This window comes from Oenanthe melanoleuca, chromosome 9, assembly GCF_029582105.1.
Source record: "Oenanthe melanoleuca isolate GR-GAL-2019-014 chromosome 9, OMel1.0, whole genome shotgun sequence".
In the NCBI taxonomy this organism is placed as follows: Eukaryota; Metazoa; Chordata; class Aves; order Passeriformes; family Muscicapidae; genus Oenanthe; species Oenanthe melanoleuca.
In genome coordinates, this window is record NC_079343.1 from 22058027 (window position 1) to 22077642 (window position 19616).

Below are 19616 nucleotides of genomic sequence, written 5' to 3' on the forward strand. Positions count from 1 at the left end.
CTGATACCAGCAATTTTTACAGCTTGAAAGAAGAGAAATATGTGAAGGGGATTTAATTTAGCTCCAATATTGTGTCTTCATCTTCAAGACTCTACAAGAAAATGACACCAAAAGGTTATTTTACAATGAGAGGAGAGAGAATTAGCCCGAGAGAGGGAGAGATCACCAGGCTGGCTTTCTAATATCAGTTCATTACAGAGAACACATTTGTGCAGCCACTTCACTGCTGCTGTTAATTTAAACCTGGATGATTAAAAGCTGTAATTGCACCATTTTAAATAAATGTCCACTATCTAGATTATTATATTTTTAATTAGTGTGTCTCTGTCGAATGTTTTTATCCCTCTGATTGATTTGTTTATACTGTATTTATTTATAATTCCTTGATCTCCCTGACCCTGCTACCTCTTGAGAACACAGTTTGATTGTGATTCCAGCAAATGGAAGAGGACTGAACCAGGAAAGAGCAAAAGGTACCAGGTCAGCTTTCCCTTATGAGATCTTTGCAGCTCTCCTTCTTTCTCTCATGACCCAGGTGCTCTTCTGCTCTTTTTTCTTCCCCAGGGCTGTGGGGGAAGATGAACAGCCTGGAGGACTGTCTGGCTGGGAGGCAGGAGAGGGGAAAATTGAATTGTTATCTGCTAAAGCTCAGCTGTGTAGCTGGCAAGAGCATCATCCCGTGTGTTAGGACTCATTCCTTAAGCATTGCTTCACAGGCAGGAGCCTGCTCCTCTGGTGTAAGATCCAGAATAAGCACTTAGACCCACGACACCCCATTGCATGTTGTTGTCTGCAGGGGCAAGGAGCTGCAAGCATGAATGACTTTTAGAGATCATGATCTGGGTGTCAGGGCACTCCTGAGTGCTGCTCTGGGGCTGTGCTGGGGGGCACCTGGGACAAATGCTGAGAATATTCGAGAGGCTGCTTGCTCCTGTAGGACTCCAGGGCATCTCTGCTGATGCATTTATCATCTATCACATGCAATACCTGCAGGACACGGACTGTCACTTGCTCTGGCTTTGTTCTGACCTACTACAGGAGGCTTCTGATGGCTGGCAAGGGCTCTGAGGCACTCTGATAGCATGAATACATAGTTTGCCTGCCAGCCAAATACTGCAAAACTTCCAAACACTTGACTTTCCTCCATTTTCTACAGTCTCTGGAACCCTTAAGGAATATATCAGGCCTTCAGCATAATAGAAAAGGAGTCTGCATGTGTCCCAGGATACAATATAGTGTGCTCTGTCAGCTTTTAAATGGTTTTTCCTCTAGCAGTGAGCCAGATGCAGCACTGCAGCTGCTGTGTGGAGCAGGAGGAAGCCTGGTGAGAGCCCATGGCCAGGGAGGCTTTTGCAAGGGAACACTCTTGCCGGGCAAATTTCGGTGTGGACTGAGACACAAGGCAGTGAATGGAAAAAATTATCAGGTAACTGTACTGGAATGGTGTTTGGGCATCTGTAGAGAGCATTTCCAGGAATGGCTGCTCATGGGGCATTTGCTACTAGGAAAAAGTGAGCACAGCACTGAAGGAAGTCTCCTGGAACAGCACATCCAGTTGCCTGACCTCAGAGCTCAACATGGATATGAATTTGCTCTTAGAAGGCCACATACAGGGCAGCCAATTATGTTGCATGTAGGTGGCACAGCTCCACTCCAGGTATGTCCTTTAGCACAAAACCAGAGGGTGTCACAAGGACAGAGCAGGAAAGAATAGAAGAACAGAACCTCTGCAGGCATCAGCCATGTTCTCATTGTGAATCCTCCAGTTACACAGCCAGAAAATTAGGCAGAAACCACATATGAGCACCAAAGCATGATTTCATGAGTACTTGAGCAGCCCCTGGGCAGATACAGCACTGGATGAATGGGATAGGTGAGAGGGTGGCCATGGTTTTGTAGCAGCATTAGAGAGAATTATAGTCTACAGCAAACCAGTTATTTTGGTCATTCAGAAAGGGTAATTACACTTTGAGATCTCTGGGAGGTAATTTTCTTGTTGGCTGGTAATCAGCCTGTGTATTCCTTTCTTCTTATTTTAATTAAAAATATTGGTTTGCCATGTTCACCAGGCACCTAGCTCACTCTGCCTGAGCACAAATGCTTAATAGCATTTTGTAACTGGCTGAATTGTCTATTAGTAAAAAAGCCTTGTAATTTAGTGAGCATCATTGAAGTGCTTACTGTTATACCTGACACAAAGCTAAGGACTCCCACCTTCAGGACTTAGAGACAAGAGGGGTGTTAAAGACAAATTAGGGCAATTTTACATGAGAATAGCAGCGTACTTGGAAAAGTGGAAAATGGATGGGCCAGGGTGAGGCATTGGCATTCTGCAGCCATCCATAGCAACTCTGCTCTCTCAAACTCTTTCAGTTTGACAAGTGAAAGTGGGTTTGAAAGTCTATATATTGATTTTACCTAAGAGAAACCCGCAACTTTTACAAATCTCTTTCTCCTATGAATTTCCTCTTGCAACCTTTGTCTTTGACAGGCTCTCTGGGCAACTGATGGTCAACGTTCAGGAAGGCAGAGATGCTATTTGGATGCCCTGATTTCTCTCTCAGCTGGGAATAAGGGCACAGTTGGTCTGATAATTTGCTAACTATGAATGTTGGAATGCTGGAAAATCCCATGGCAGGACTCCTGTGAAGGCTGTCCAGGAAAGGTCAGCACACAGCTGCTTCTCTACCCTGGCCAGATTGTGTGCTCTGTGCTCAGTTTTGACCCAAGGTATTAGTGTTATCCACTTTTTTTTTTTTTTTTTTTTTTTTTTTAAGGGCAAAAAGAGGTAAGTCACATGGTTATTCATGCTGCAGTTTATTCTTTCTTGGTTTGTGGTTCTCACCACCTGCCTGCTGATGTGTGTGTGGAGGAGACCTGGATAATTCTGAGGTCTCTGTGCTTTTTCTGCTGGTGGTTCTTCCTGCCCCCAGGGACATCACCCTGGGGTGAAACATGATATTGGCATCCTTCGAGGGGACCTGACTGGCAGGGAATCTGTTGTGGGCTGTTTGCAAGGGGATGGCTTCAACTCTGTCCCCTCTCTATCCCCCTCTGTGATCTCTGTGGATCTAAAGGAGATGTTTCCACCTCAGGGTATTCCCCAAGGGAGGAGAAGGAAGAAGCTTCTCTGGTGCCCTGTTCTGTCTGGATGATGGCCAGGCTTTGCTTCACACAGCTCTGCAAGAAGAGGGAGAGGTTTTCTATTAAATACTCCAACTTCCCCCAGGCCACTTTTTCTTACACTCATATGTGTAACTCCTCTAGACCTTCAAATTGTATTTGGAGAAAATTTTCCAGGAAATTATTTCTAAAATAGCACCTGCTTTGTTCTTTGCAGCCCTGTGAGCTGCCGTGGGCACCTCCCCTCGTTCTCCTGCAGTTGTTTCACTTGTCCTGCTTGGCAGTAGCACTGTCTGTCTTTTGGAGAGAAGCTTGTTGCTTTCTGAGTCGGGGTGAGGTGGTCCAGCATCCTCACTTTTTTCAGCTTGCACAAGTTATGCATCAGTTTTCAGGGTCTGCAGCGGGAGATGGTTTGTGTGCTGCCTCAGTGTTTCCTTAGGAAAGTCTTCATGAGCGTGTGGGCACCCAGCAGGGTCACATCCAGGCTGCTGCTGCTGCCTGCCAGAAGCCAAGGGATCCTCCACAGGCACTTGGCCAGCAGCTCAGAAAACTTACCTGACTTGACTTCAGCTGTCAGGCTGAGCCTGACTTGGAGCACAGAAAATCAGCATGTGGTCAGGTTTTTCCAACACCCTCTTCAGGAGGACGTTAATGACTCTGTTAGTTTCTGATTTTCCTCTATGTCCATTCAGGAGTTCTAGGTAAAAAGGTTGTTCATTACATCCTTGAGCACTTCCACTAAGGCCTTCTGAGCCAGTTTCTTCTCCTTGAAGACAGAGTTACAGGTTGACAGAATTACATCACAGAATGATTTGTTCCTTCCCTCATTTCTTATCTTCTTCCTGCCACTGGTTGATAAACTTGATTGATTGAAAGCTGGCTACAAGGAACTCATTAATGTGCCCAGACATGGCTTCTACTTTGTTCCTCTGTCTCAGGATCTCCTCAGTTTCTTTCTTTGCCTTGTTGCTGGTGTCAGTATCACCCCTGCTAATGTGACAAATAAGGGAATTGGTGGTGAAGGTGACGTTATGACATGTGTCATCACTGTCTGAGCAGATAAGCAGCATTTGGAATTCAGGGTTCCTATCTAACTGGATTATACCTTTCAGCCTAAAGAGATTGTGTTTTCTGCAAACCAGCCTGCTCACTTGCTCACTTGCATGTGGAGGCAGTTTGGGGAGCCATAGTCACCACTGAAATTTCCTCCTTGAGAGCAGGTGGGCTCTGGCTCCAAGGGTGCAGGTCTGCATGCTGACAAGAGACTTCACATCTTGTGTTTGAACCGTGCTGAGGATTCTCATTGAAACACATTGCTGAAGAAACTCTTGACCTGCCAGGTTCCTGTTTTGCAATATGACCCAGCACCCTCAAATGCTCTTCAGGAAGATCCCCAACTGTTTTGAACAGGCCAGTTCCTTCCTCTGCCCCTGCCACTGCTGCTTAGACTGTGAAGTTTCACAAGATCTGAGTGAATAAAGAGAGGATGAAAAACAAAAAATGCCAAGGGAAGCAGATTTACATGGAAGCAGTTTCTTGAAAGTTGCAGTTAGGACAAAACCCTAGGTAGAACTCTTAACTTATTATTACATTATTTAACTTTATTCTGACATGTTAAAAACTGGCAACTGTGACATGATAAACGCCCTTTAGAAATGAGAAGCAGCACTTAGTTTGGGGAAAAAAATTCCTTGTGAGTGCAACAGCACTGCCTGTATCCTGAGACAGCTCTGGCCCCAGAAGTGCTGCTCGATGGAAACCCCTCCGTGCAGGACCTCTGGATCAGCCCATCTCCCTGTGGAGAGGCTGTAGCCAGAGGTGGAGCAGCTCCTGGCTCGGAGGACCCTCGTTCAGCATCAGGGACCTGAGCAGGGCTCTCTGCTCTTTGGCTCTCTCTGCTGGCTGCAGAGCACCCCAGTGCTGGACCAGTGCTCCCCACACACGGCATCCTCTGGGGAACTGCTGTGGGGCCACACACAGCGTGAGGAACATGGTGTTTGAGCCTCTGGGAGGAATCTGAACCCTGACAGGCACGGGAAGTAAAGCAGGAGAAAAGAGCTGCCAGAAAAGATTCACAAAAGAGCTTTGCAAACGTGACAGCCGATTTCCAGAGGGATCCTTTTCCTTCCTAAAGCTCACTCATAAGCAAAAAGAGAGATTTTCCTTGAAGGCAGAGCACAGAGCTCTGTGTAAGGGAGCAAACGATCTGCCTTGGGGCAGAGCAGCACTGGGCTTATTGCAGGCTGGGAGGGAATCTCTGGCTCTGTGCCTGGGACACCTCCTGACAGGGGTTGTGGGATGAGCAGGGAGGGCCTGGAGCATCTCTCAGCTCACCTCTGGGAATGCTTTTCCAGGGCTGGAGGCCAGAAGAGCTTCATCCTTCTGCACCACAGAGCACAGCAGGCTGCTGTCTGCAAGAGCCAGCTGCAAGGGAGGGGGAGGCAAGCAGTGGAGGGATCAGGAGGGATGCTGTGTTGCTGTATGTGGGACCAAGTCACTCTGTCTCTTGTCCAGCATGCAGTCTAGGTGTTAAACAAAGCCTGGATTTGCATTATTTCATGTTTTCTCAGGGGATATATTTGTAGAAAATACTAGGGACCTTGGTTAAATTGATTTTGTTAATTGAATGACCAGGTGTGTTTCTTTATCAAATTATGCTGGAAGTAATAGTTCATGGCACAAACTGGCATTTTTACTATACATATGAAGAGAACTGAACTTGTGGTTTTTTGTTTTTTTTCTTGTGTTCTACAAGTTGTTTATGGGGTAAGTTTCCTAAGACTGGAATACAAAAATTTTCTGAGATACCCAGAGTATCCAGCCAAACAGCTGTTCTCAGAAGGGGAATTGGGTGTTGGAAAAAAAATAAAAAATAATTCCCTAATAAAATAAAGACAAAGGTGAAGAAAAAAGGAATAAAAGTATTTTTTATTGCATTATTCTGGTGATAAGCTGACAAAGAGTCAGAAGATGTTCAGTGTGCAAAGAGTACAGTCTGTTCCTTTATCATAATAACTTTTATTGCCTAGGTATATCTTCTCTTGTACTGCTCAATAAACATCCTGCTGCTCTGCTTGCTGAGAATTAGGACTCTGTTGCAGCAGTGAGTGCTTCTCTCCAAGCACCTGGTGCTCACCAATGAAGAGTCTGGGGGCAGATCTGGCTCCCCAGAGATGCTGGGAGTTGGGTGGGATGAAAGAGAACTTTCCTGTGGTGCAAGCAGGGGTCTGGGAATCAGAGATGCTCCTGGTGGCTGCAATCAGCTGGTGCAATGCTTGCAAGGAGCCCCAGAAGGCACCACAGAGCATCCTATGGGCTCTTCTGGGGGGAGGAAACTTGTGCCCATGGGTCCAGGGTCTTGGTCTTTTCTGCAGAGCCAAAAGGAGTTTGATGGAGCCAGAGTGGACTCAGGATGTGAAATCTGGATCCCACAGGTACTTCCTCTGCAGCACAGCTAGGAACAGTTCAAGCTGTTTGTCTCCAACAAGCCTTCTGGACCAAGGAAGATTTCCCTTTTTTACCAAAAGACTGCCCATAAAAATATTCTTGGCCTGCTTGCTAGATCAAGAGACATCCCCCAGCATCATTGGAGACTTTGCCTTTGGGGATGGCTGGGAAGCTCCTCACTGACTTCCCACAGGGGATGTGTGTTTCCAGGCCTTATACAACTTTTTCTGGTTTTCTCTTCAGTTTCAAGCCCTTTTGTGTTGTTCCTTATGGACATTTCCCCACATTGCCTCAGATGAATCACCTGCTGATGAAGGCACATGCGGGAGGGGCATTACCTGAGTCTGCCCAGGGCAGCAAGTGCAAGAGGGGAGATGAATCATCTGAGTGTGGATCATCAGAGCCCCTACCCTCTCCCAGACCCATGCTGAGGCTGTCCCTCCACAGAGCCTCCTCTCTGACCTGCAGAGAGTGTGGCTTGAGGACCTCTTGCAGAAGCTGCTCTGCCCTTGGGCAGCCCTGGCCTGTGTGCTGTGTGCTCATCCACGCTCAGCCTTGCCCAGCAGGAGTGTTCCCAGCCTGGAACACTGTTCCATGCCTCCGTGTCTAGGGGTTGAATGCAGTAATTTCATCTCTTTAGCCGATAACTCCCACATATCAAAGGGAAAAAAGAAATGTTTCTCTTTCTTTCTAGTCTTTTTGGCTCGGCATGGCAAGACCATCTCCTGGATCATATTTGTACAGCTCCCAGCAGCTGGGATTGCTGGCACTGCCACAGTGCAATTACATGTGGTGATACTGCACTTAGTGCCTTGCAAGCCAGCTCCCCACACTGCAGGAGCTCCTGAGCTGACACAAGGAGCAGTTTGTCTTTCTGCCTCAGGATGAGGACATGCCTTCACCAGTACATCTTCATTAAGCTTCCCAGAAGCTGCCATGACGTGCCTTCAGCTGTATTGAAACAGGCTGGTGGAGCTTGTGAATCACTGTCTTTAATTCCTGCTTGTGGCTGAGGATCATCCTCATCCCTGTTTGAGATGACTTTCACTCCAGCAATTGGCAGGATCAAACTCCCTTCAGAAGCACAGGCTGAGCATTGTGATCAAGGGGAAAGCCTCAGGTGAGTAGTGGTCTATTTATAGCCCATGAAAGATGGACTCTGCACATAAGAATGTTCAAACCCCTCCTGTTCCTCTAGCTGCTCTCTTGAGGCTGTCTCAGCATTGAAATATTAGTTATTTTTGAAAGCTAAGAGGAACCTCAGTCAACACAAGAGTGGGGAGGTCTCTGCTTTACTGAATCCCCTAAAATCTGCTCTGTTGGTGCTATATAGCAGATGAGGAATCAGATGTGAGCTGGGACAATTACTCTCTTCTCACAGAGTCTGTCTCCACATTTTCAAACAGTGTCCTATTCCTACCCTGCCTGCTTTCTGAGGCTGATTATTGATCTATATTACCTGCAATTCTCAAATATCTTTTTGGAGGCTTTTCCCTGCAGTGCAGCCCTGTCCATCCCCAACAGTGAGTTAATCCTGCACCCTCCACAGCTGCAGCAGCCACAGAAATCCAGGGCTCGAAGAGGGTAAGGCTCTGCCCTGTTCCCTCAAAGTGCTGTGAGTTCCAGTGTGCCCTGCCCAGTCCTGCACTGCACCCAGCTATGGCAAAGACAGCAGAGCCCCTAGCCCCAGGGCACTGCATGTGGAACAAGCACAAAACCCATCCCACTTCCAAGGAAGGAGGAGAGGAAGCTCCCAGGGGCTGGGGAGACACAGGGTCATGTCACAGCAAGGCTTTCCAGCAGGTGCAGGGTCCAGCTGGCCCAGCAGCAGTCATCAGCCCTGCCTGCAGCACAGGCTGAGCCACAGCTGCCCTGCTCCGGGGAGGGAGGGCAGAATCCAGCCCTGCCTCTGTCCCCTCAGAGGGGCTGATGCAGCAGCTCCCCTCCCTGGGCATCCCTGCTGCCTTTCCCAAAGACAAGGAATTCACCTTCCCCCCAGCTCGTATCCAGCAGCCCCCTGCCTACAGGGAAAGGAGGTGAGACAAGAATGAAAGCAATGGTCAGTGAGCCATCCAGAAGATGCCCCACGGAGAGCTATGTTCAGCACAGACCAAAGGCAACTTAACAATTCCAGCTGGGGAATCACCTCCACTGGAGTCATGCTGAGCCCTCTGCCCATGAACATCTCTAAAATACCCCATTTTCCACCCTCCGTTCGCGTAGGATGGCTACAAAATATTTGCTATTTTTAATCCTGAATGATGAATTTCTCACTGAAGTGCCACCTGTCCCCCGTGCAGGATGTTTGCTCCACAGCTCCAATTCACCTGTGAGTGCTTGGCACAAACCAGCACAGCTGAGACTCAGCACAGAAAGCTGAGACTCCGAAAAAGCATGAAAAATTTGTCTTTCATTGAGAAAATAATGTTTTTCTCACAATGCTATTTCCTACCCTGCTGAACTCTTCAGTATTGCCTTTCAAGATGATGAGGTGGGTAGAAAACCAGCTGTGACCGGTTCATTAGATGAAGAGGGGCTGGTGTCATGGGATTAAAATCTCAGCCTTACAGGGATGCCCAGCAGAACAAAGGAAAACTTTCTGAAGGAATCCCAGAAACAGTGTTTATTGGGAATGCTGCAAGGAGTAAAATACGCCAGGTAAGAAAAGCTCTTAGTGCCTGTGGCTGAGGAGGGAATGAGATGTGTGGTGTAAACTTGTACCATGAACTACTTTTATCATCTTCATCACTCAGAATACACAGCTGAGATTTTTACTGATCCCTCTGGTGATGGGTTGTAAATCCTCCAGACACACTTGAAGTGCCAAGCACTGTGGATTTGATTCAGCCACAACTGCAGGGATTTGATATCTAAAATATCATTGTGGCTCTAGTTCTTTATTAAGACCACAGAAAAAAAGATCACATTATGATACACTGTGTGTGCCTATGGGTGGATGTGGATGGTGTTTGCCATCCTGAGACAGGCAGTGCTCTGAAGACGAGCAGCCTGAGAGGTAACTTCAGCTTTCTCATTGACCACCGAGCCTCAGCATCACCGTTTGAAACATAAATTTTATTGCAACAGAGAATTAAAAATAGTACATTTGAAAGAGTTGCAGAGTGCATGTCATCAAAGAACTAGTCAGAAATCACAACTCAAGCAAATCATGTACAATTGGAACAGAAAGTTTTATTAAAACAAGTGGAAATCAAACTCAAATTTTCCTTGTTTGTTTAATTTCACCATAACTGTGGATTGTTATTTACAGTCTTCGCCTCTTGTGGTGAAGGTTCTGCTCAGGGCAGGGCAGGGATGGATGGGGAGGAGAAGTGGGTTTCAAAAGCTAACAGGATGTGAAAGTTTTCCAGAAGAAGTTCTTGCAGCCTGCTTTGCGTTCCCGGGGTGCCAGAGCGGGGTTTGAGTTAGCCGAGCGCTCCAGCTCCAGTCTCACTTCATCCTGCTCAGCCCCTCGGGACAAGTCCTCAGACTCCAGGGCTTCATTTTCTGTCTGACTTGGCTCTGAAAGCAGTTCTGCCAAAAAGTACTTGGCCAGTTCCTTGGGGACAAAAGACAGAAAGGGAGAAAGAGATAGAGAGACCGCAATTACTCCTTGGTTTTTGGGAGCTCACCACTCTGTTCCTCTTAAGACTCCTCCGTGGCCAGACAGAGACGTTCAGGATGCGGGAGGGAAGAGGAGCCCTGGCTTTGCAAGAGCCCAGCCTGACAGCTGCTATGCAGCAGTTGTGTCTATGGCATCTACCTGGTGTGGGAAACAGACCTCTGTCCTGGCTGTGACAGGGAATAAACTGGTTTTTACCTTCTCTTCCCACGACTCCAGCCCTCAGTGCCATACTCAGCAAGGATGCCACGAGCCTGCTGCTAAAGTGACACGGGAAAGGTCTTTGGGGGAGCTGGCAGGGGAGGTTGAATTGGTCACCATCTCACTGGGACTTATTTTTCTTCTAGTCCCTCCAAGAGTCGGCTGTCATCCAGCATGGACAGGGCCATTTTTCTGTGCCCTGGGGAAGCTTCCTTCATTCTGTGACTCGGAGAAACCCTTGGGAGCTTCACCAAGCAGCGCCTGCTCCTCCCTGGACTGTCTCACCTCCCAGCACCCGCTGCCCAACCTGCGGACGGCTCAGCCCGGCGGGGGACCAGGGGATCTGTGGGGGCACCGCGGTCTGCAGCGGGGGCATTGGGGAGGTCTGGCGAGGAGCTGGGGGTCTCAGAGGGCTGCCGGGGGCTCTGGCAGGGGAAGCGGGGTCTCCGCAGCAGCGGTGCCCGGGGGTGCCCGCGGTGCCGGGGCTCTCACCTGCTTCCCGGCGGCGGCGGCCAGCGACTTCTGCAGGAACTGCCGGAGCCGCGGGTCCGAGGGGGCGGCCGAGACGGTGCCGAGGGCCAGGGCGATGGAGAGCAGGGCCAGGGCGCACTGCAGGCGGCACGACAGCATCTCGCCGGCGGGTCGGGCGCGGGAGGCGGCGGCGGGAGGCGCTGGCGGCTCCGCTGCTGCTCGGCTCCGGCGTTGGGGATCTCCTGGCCGCCCGTGCCTTTATAAACCCTTCTCCTGACGTCAGGCGGGGGCGCCCCCCTCGCCCCACGCCGCCGGGGGAGGGTCCTGGCACGGGGGGGACGGGACCGGGGATGCTCCGCTCTGCCCGGCGCCGGCCGAGCCTCCGCGGCTCCCCCTGAGCTCCCCTCCCCTCCAGCCACCCCCGTCCCCAAATCACCGCCCTTCCCGAGCTCCCGACCCTGCCCGGAGCGGCGGTGGGGGTCCGGCTGTCACCGCCCACCCCCGGCTCTCACCCAGCCCGGAGGGTGAAGCCCCCCAGAGCCGCTGCCAGAGCCCCTCGCCCTGGAGCCGCCCCGTCGGGTGAGGAACGGCTCCAGAATCCCGGGACATGCAAAGGGTGCCCTTAGGGAGGGTGGCCTCCGGCTCCTGCAGGGTGGGGGTGCTGGGGTGCCCCTGGGGGTCCTTTTGTCTCCCCCCCCGTGGGTCTCTGCAGCACCGGTCCGTTCCCAGACCCCCTCCCACGGCAGCGCCGGGGGCAGCGGGAGCCTCGGGGAGAGCGGCCCGGCTCCTGCCTGGCTCTGCAGCCCGGGGGAGCCGTGACAAATCCGTGCCTGGGTCGGGGCGGGCTGAGCTGGTCCCTGGCTGAGCCCTGGCTGAGCCCTTGGCTCCATCTCAGGGTCGCTGGACGCGCTGATCCCGTGGGAAGCGTGTATCCCACGGGGATGGCCAGTCTCCCCCACGCCTCCAGCCTCTCCTGCGAGCTGCCTGGTGCCCACAATGGGAAAAGCTGCTCCAAACCCCACAAGGATCAGCCTCCTCAGCTGTCTCCCAGCTGGCAGGAGCAGAGCAGGATGTGCTGGAAAGGGCCTCTGCTCTCAAAAAAAGGGTGTCAGAATCTCTCCTATCTCAATTTCCAGCTGAGGAAAGTCAAAGACTTCAGGGCACAATAATTCAAGTACTGCAAAAAGGTTTCCAGAAACCTTCAAAATGGCATTTTGTTTCATGATGAATTAATGTGCATCCCCATCCCTCTTTCAACCCTGGTTCTGCTGGCTGGGTTTGCTGAGGCTGACCCAGGAATATGAAGCATGAAACAAAGTGTTCCTACTCTGTTTCACAGTCCAACATGATGAATTGGGGCTGGTTCCTGGTTGCAGACCAGGTAGGACTTTGGGCTGCACTGTGACTGCCCTTCCAGGACGGTGCCTCCCTTCCCTTGTGCTCTGTGGCTCTGCAGTCTCACATAGCTTTCATCCTCTTCATATTTCCCAAATTGTGCAGCAATATTAATGAAAATCATGGGAGAATAAGCCTTCATTTGTAGCCCATGAGACCCTGAGGGCTGGGTTTACTTGTGTTGCATTTATAGTCATTTTTCCCCATCTGCCTGACGTGAACAAGGCCAAGAGCTCCGTGCTCTTGGCACCCTGTCTGTCTTCTAGCACTGATCTTGCTCTGGGGAAACCAGCAGAGAAGAATTGGCCCCTGCTCTGGTATAGACAGATTCCCTTGCTTTGGGCACAGGACACAGCCTCCTACCAAGGCCAAGGGAAGTGATTGGAGCCAAAAGAGCAGATAATCCATAAGGGCTGTGACTGTCAGAGCTTTTCTGTCCAACAAGACTGTGTGTTAGCAGCTGGAATAGCAACTCTCTCCTCCTGTGGGCAGAGAAGCAGAGCCAGTCCCTGGCATGGCAAATGGCCAAGGCAGCAGATGCCAGGGCATCAAACCTATCCTGGCCCTCTTGCCTGCCTTCAGGAGAGGTTTCCTGGGAAAGGATTCTCTCAGCAACAATAATTTTGCCATTCTTCTAGATGTGCCAGTACCAGCAAGCTGGGCTCTCCCCTTCTACTTTCACAGAGAGTAGGCTGTTCTGTAGCCCCCAGGCTCTCCTGCCTGGCACAGCCCAGCCCAGCTGTGCCACACTGCAGGCAGGGCCAGATTTGCAGAAGGTTCCCACTTCCCACCAGCTCATCCCACAGCCCAGGGCAGTGCAGCCTGCGTGGGTTCCACATTGGAGAGGAGCAGAGATGGAAAAGAGAGACAACACTGGGTTATTTCAGACTCCCCTGTGCCTTACTGGAAGCTGTTACCTAATGTCCCCTGCCATGCACAGCAGGCAGCTCTCCAGGCTGGCACCCCTGCTGCCATTCAGCATGTCACCCCAAGGGGACGGGGACACTGGGAACGCCCATCACTCCAGAGCCACCATCCTCCTTTGGCTTCCTCAGCAATGGATCTGCCCTGAAGTGCCAGAGGGATCAGCTCAGCACCTGTATTTCTTGGAGTGTGGCAACGGGCTGGAGTGCAGCCTTGGGCTGCTGTGTAGGATGGAGAGCTGTGCTACGTTTTATCAGCCTTTGGACCCTGCACACTGACGAGGAGATGAGAGCTGTAGGAGCTGGCACAGTGCAGCCTTGATGTTCCGTCCCTATTTCTCATTTCCTGACAACTTCCTGTGGGGCCAGCAGGACTCAGACACACCTAATAGGATTTTGCAGAGTTGTATAGCTCAGTCAGAGATGGATGGGTTCCAGGTGGGCTGGCAGGGATTGTTTTAGGAAGTTGGTATGGTCCTGCTACCATAAAATAGGGGAAGACACCAGACTTTATTTTTAAATTGCTTTTACAGGCTATTCTTGATGTCCTGCTCAAACCCAGCCTGCTCAGCACCTTGTTCTTCCCCAAGTACTGACAGCACCTCTGTGTGCATGAGCCCAGCTCTATCAAAGATGTTCAGACCAGAATCGTTCCTTCCTAGCCCCTGTCTTCACCCACGCTTTGTTTTTCGTTTTTGCATCTACACAGCCCAGCCCTGCCCTGCCAACCCTCCCTGGCCACCTGGCAGTGCAGAGATCCAGCCACAGAGTGATAATGCCCAATGGGACTTTGGGTTAGTAGCAATGTTCTTGGAGTTGTTGTGCTCCCCACAGTCCAGGCAAGCACAGACCCTCAGTCACACTGGGAATTCCTGGCTATGATGTTCACTGGCTACCATGGCTGTTCCAGACACATGGGGACAATGCCTGGAAGACCAGGCTGGTTCTGACTCCAACTCTGTGCAGTGCTGGAGCTGGGTGTCTGTCCCTCTGTGCCCCACTCAGGCAGAGGGATTACATCAGTGTCCCCCAGAACCAGGGGAACTATGACCACATGGAACTGTCTTGGATTTGTCTCAGTGAATTTCAGAGGCTCACCTGAGGAAAGTGTGGTTGGTTTCTTCTCTGTGGTCACGCCCTCCATCAGACTCCTGAGCCAGAGCAGCCTCAGAAAGGCTCTGACATCCACCTTGGCTGTTTTTACCTTCTAGGGTTTCAGCTGAGGTGATGAGGCTGGGGAGGCACGACCAGAGACAAAGTTTTGATGGGACTGCTCCCCTAGAAATTTCTCAGCCTATTTAAAGGAGAGAAACTGAACTCCCATCGGATCTGAGCCTTGTTGACAGATACAATGTTGAATGGACCACAGTTCTCAGGTAATGATTGTGAGAATTCCTCTGATGTTCTCCTTCTAAAAAAAAATTATGTTTCTTTTCAAGGAAAATTTAAAGGAAAAATACCAATTGCTTAGGTTCAGCAAACCACCTTGTGCTGACCTGAAGGAACCAGCAATGAGGGAGTGGAGAAAGGGAGTCCATCTGCTCCGTACAAGCCTGGACTGTCTCTCACAGAGGACTCCTGGAGAAGGGGTAAGGACAGACCTCCAGACATCCTCATGACTCAGTGCAGGCATCGAGCAGCGACTGAGCTGCAGATTGATTTACCAGCTCCCCCAGCTCCTCTATGGGATCAGTGTGCTCTGAATTTTTTTGCACTCGTTCTCCAGCCAGATAAATCCATCATCCGCTCGGCTGTGGCAAAGGCAATTCTGTTCCTTTCTTTCTGCCGCAGCGCTGCAGGGCATGTGGCTTTGCAGAGGATGGAATTGCACTGAATTCTGTGGCTGCTTCCTCTCCCCCACGCTTCCAGCTTGCTGCCCGGCCCCGGAGCAGCCCGGCAGTGCCCGGGCTGGGAGCTCAGGCTGCGCTGTGTGCTCGGCAGCCAAGCGTGCCCTCTGCTGTCCTACGGCCCGGCTCCCAGCTGCCTTCTCTCCCTCGCTGTCACCTACCAAACACTCTCCACAGTCCCAGCTCTGCTTTCACCAGCAGCACAGTTTTGCCTTGCCAGCAGGGAATGCCGCTTTCTCAATATTCCGGCACTCGGGGTGGGAGGGCTGAGTGGGGATCTGGGATCTGGTCCCACAGCTCCAGCAGCTTGCTGGAAATCCAATAGAGCAGGTTCCTGCCCCGGGACATCCAGATGACTGGAGAAAGAGGAGTCAGTCATGCCTGAGTATTAATAAAAAACAAGAGCTCAATAAGGGCTGAATGATACCGTGTATCCCTGGAACGGGGCACAGAGACAGCAGCAGTGTTTGGGTTGCATATGGATTTACAACAGCCCTGAGAGGCTTCTGTTTTTATAGTAAAACTTGGGCACAGATCCAAAAGAATTTGCCTCTCCATTAATTACAAGCCTCTGGGATTTCTGCTCCGGTAGCAAAGAAGGAAGGCAGCCAGGCACTGGAGATTCACAGAGATGGAATTCTAGTATCTAATTGTTGAATTGTCTCTAAGAGCCTGACCTGTGTTTAGGATTTCTGATGTTGCTACCTGAGATTTATTCCCAGTCTCAGCCACCTGGGATACCTCCATGGCATCCATGGGGCTGATAGCAGCTGCCTTGAAAGGAAAAGTGAGAAGGGAGAGGAAGGGGAAGGGAGAGACATGGGAAAGACAAGGGAAAGACAAGGAAAAAATCAGCACAAACACGTGCAGAAACAGAGTTGAACAGGCTGAGCTAAGAGTTATATACCAGGTATAATATGAGAGTTAAATACCAGGGTATTTACCTCTACTACTGCAGTGGCTGCCAGGAGTCAGGGCTGTGTTTTGGACCAAACAGAGATGCCTGAGCTGTGAGGAATTATTAGCATAAGGAAAGAGATGATGGTTACAGATGGATGAGCTCACAAAATCAGGACTTTATCTCTGTGTATAACTCTCCTCTATTAACACCATCTCTGTCCAGCCTGAAAAAGGCTCCAGGGAGAACTTTCAGCACCTTCCAGTACCTAAACTGGATTATAGAAAGTCGGTGATGACTTTTTTATAAGGATATGCAGGGATAGGACAAAGGGGAATGGCTTTAAACTGAAATAGGGTCAATTTAGGTTAGATAAAGAAAGTAATTCTTTACTGCCAGGGTGGTGAGGAATGAGCAACGTAGAGAAGCTGTGGATGCTCCACACCTGGAAGAGCAGGCTGGATGAAGCTTTGAGCAGCCCGATCTTGTGGAAAGTATCCCTGTTCACGGCTGGAATTGGATAATCTTTAAAAATGCCTTCCAACCCAAACGATTCCGTAATTCCAGGACTGGGTGCTTTAACTCCGTCTTGCACTGCTCTCTTGTGGAGCCTCGGCAGAATGCAGCGGCCCGGCCCGGCTCGGCCAGCGGCGCTGCCAGAAGGGAGAAAACATCCCCTCCCACAGCTCTGATGATTCCCCTGGAGTCTGAGCCCCCATTCCATGCTGGGCATTACGGGAACCAGCCATTTCGTGGGCTTGCTGGTGACCTTCCCTCTGAATGCCAGCCCCTCTCTGAAGCTGGCTTTTCCAACAGCCCAGGGGTACCAATGTGGGCAGGGCTGAGCAGTTCGGTGTTTGTGGGGATAAATCAGGCGTGGGACATCTCTGTGTGTGACGGCTCCTCTCCAAACACCACCCTTGCCAGATCCTGCAGCCCTTTAACCACGGATTGCTATCGCTTCACCCCAGCTGCCTGGAAAAGCCACGACATCACTGCTTAAAAAAAAATAAAATCCGTCAGGAGGAGGAAACCATGCTCCGGGAAAATACAGTATTTATTTTGCAAGTGCAGCTGGGCAAGTCAATGGGAAATAGAGGTCGTGGCTATGCAGCTGCTGGTCTGGGGCAAGTGGAGCTGTCAGCCCAGCCCAGCCGCTTCCAAAAGTGACAACTGCAGTAACCAGAGAGGCGGCGAGCTCAAAGGCAAAGCAGGTCCTGACAGGGAGGGGAGAAACCTAAGTATGTGTGTCAAATGAGAGCAGTATGTGTGTCAAAACCCTGTTGTGAGGACAGCCAGCTTTACTAAACATTGAAAACCCACCAGAGAAAGCTAGAAAGAGAGAGCAAGTGAAGGAATAGGGTTGGAAAGCAAGATTTTGCTATTGCCAGCCCTCAGGCAATGCTCCATTTGTGGTCGTTTTTCTGCCACCCTGTGTCTAACATGAGGCACATGAGGCTCATGCTGGCCTCAGCCTTCAGGGTGAGAAACAGGCTCTTGCCCAGCAGGAAGCCTGGGGAGCCCTCAGTCCATGAAATGCCTGCCCCACAGCAGCTGGTTCTTGCTGCAGGCTGCCAGGCTGCCGTCCTGCCCAGCCAAACCAAACAGGAGCAGAGAGAGGCTGGCTCCAGCTCACTGCTCAGCCCTCGCCTTTTGGGGGTTTCTTCATGTGCCAGCAGATCTGCTCTGCTGGGGGACAAGCCAGAGGAGCTGGGGGTCAGAAAATCACAGAATGGCTTGTGTGGTCTGGATGTTGGAGATTGTCTTGCTACAACCCCCTGCCATGGGCAGAGAGACCTTCCACAGTTTTTCCAGTAATTATAGTTACTCAGCAATTACAATTACTTTTGCACAGTAATTAAAGTTACTCAAGGCCTCATCCAGCCTGGCCTTGAACACTTCCATGGATTTGATATCCACAGCTTCTCTAGGCAACCTGTTCCAGTGCCTTACCACCACTGTGAGTAAGAATATTTTCCTAATAGCTAATCTGAATCTACTTTCCTTCAGCTGAAGGCCATTCCCCCTAGTGCTATCACTACATATCCTGGTGAAAAGTCCTTCTCCAGAGCTCTTGTGGGCTCCCTTTAGGTACTGTAAGGTGCTCTAAGGTCTCCCTGGAACCTTCTCCAAGCTGAACAGCCCCAGTTCGCTCAGCCTGCCCTCACTGAAGAATTGTTCCCACCCTGCAGCCAGCTTAGTGGCTCTCCTCTGGACTCATTCCAGCAGGTCTTCCTTGCACTGGGGACAGAGCTGGACACAGCACTCCAGGTAGGGGTCACGCAAGACCAGAGCAGAAGTTAAAAAGTTTAACTTTCAGCCTGAAACAATGTGTTTGTTTAGAGGCAAACAGGAAAAGGCAACTGCACTGCCTTTAGATGAGTGCATAAAGAGCTCCAAGCTGTGGTAAGGAAGAACAGCAAACCAAAAAGCTGCAAGCTCACAAAGATGAGGACCAGCCCCTCTATCCAGGTCAGCAGCCTGTCCAGATCCAGAGTTATGCTAAGCAAAACAATTCCTCAGGAGAAACTTCTCTAAGAATAGCATTGCTGTTATTGGTCATCATGATCCCACTTATAGGGCCCAAAAGCATCTTCATAGCTCCTGGTCCTAAAAACATTCAGATAATGTCAGCAATAACTGTCTCAGCCTGCTGTGGCCATCAGAAAGCCGAGTCAGATGCAGCAAGGATGCTGTAAAACAGCAATTTGGCTCCCCCCTCTTCTTGGCATTTTCCTCCTGTGCAAGGCTGCTTTGGTTGTCTCCCATCCACCTCTGTCCCATGGTGTGTTGACACATCCTTCTCTTCATCTCCTGCTCCTCCTGAGTGCAGCCCATCCTGACCCTGCAAACAGCCAGGCCCTCCCCTTCCTGCTGGGGCTTCCAAGTGCCCCCACTGTGAATCATCTGGCAAGCCCAAAGACAAAGTTATCCATGAATTAACTAAACTCAAAATGAAACTCAGACCCCACCCCGGGCCGTGCTGAGCTGTGGCCGGGCTCCACCAGCGCTGGTTCCAGCCAGTCCTGTCTGTGTAACTCAGAGAAACTTTTTGTGTGAGACTCTCTTTCTGAGAGAAAGTAGCGCAGAGCTGATGGCTGTTGGCACAGAGCTCAGGGCCCAGGCACTCAGGGCTTCTCCCAGCACCCCACAGCCACCCAAAACAGAGCAAACAGCTCCTCTCCCCTCCAGGACGAGCCCAGGGACTCCCTCAGGCTGGGCTGTCTCAGCTCTGGCCCAAGGCCAGCGTGCAGTGGCTGGAAACAGAGATGCTCTTAGCCAGTGAGGTCCTGGATGGGGTTAGAGACCCTGCTCCCCTGAATCACCCATCCCACAAGGCAGGCAGAACAGCAGCACCCCCATCCCAGGCTCTGAAAAGAGAGGAGCAGCAGGCAGTCATCTTCCCTGAGCAATTCTGGCAAGTGCACTGGATTCCAGGAAATATAAATAACTACTCAGCCATCTGGAACTGGCCCTGGGCTGGTCAGCAAAGATCTCTCCCAGGCTCTGCCCTGTTTCTGCTGGATACTCAGTGCCAATGCAGAAAGGAACAAGGGGGTGGCACAGTCCCCAGCAGGATCCAGAGCAAACTTGAGTCTTGCTCAGACCTCCTGCCAGACACCACCTTCACTCGAGGCTGAACGAGGCCCCTGCCTCCAACACAGGGCAGAGCCACACCAAGCCAAGAG

At 50.8% G+C, this 19616-nt stretch overlaps 1 protein-coding gene across 1 annotated transcript; it reads right to left on the reverse strand.

Annotated features, from left to right (window-relative positions):
* Window positions 1-9626: 9626 nt before the first annotated feature.
* On the reverse strand, window positions 9627-11093 carry SST (somatostatin). The gene is made up of 2 exons (XM_056498291.1): window positions 10886-11093; window positions 9627-10129 (listed from the first exon to the last, which is right to left on the reverse strand). Exons 1-2 carry the CDS (start codon window positions 11021-11023, stop codon window positions 9917-9919), a joined length of 351 nt encoding a protein of 116 aa, XP_056354266.1. The 5' UTR covers window positions 11024-11093; the 3' UTR covers window positions 9627-9916.
* Between the last annotated feature and the right edge of the window lie 8523 nt (window positions 11094-19616).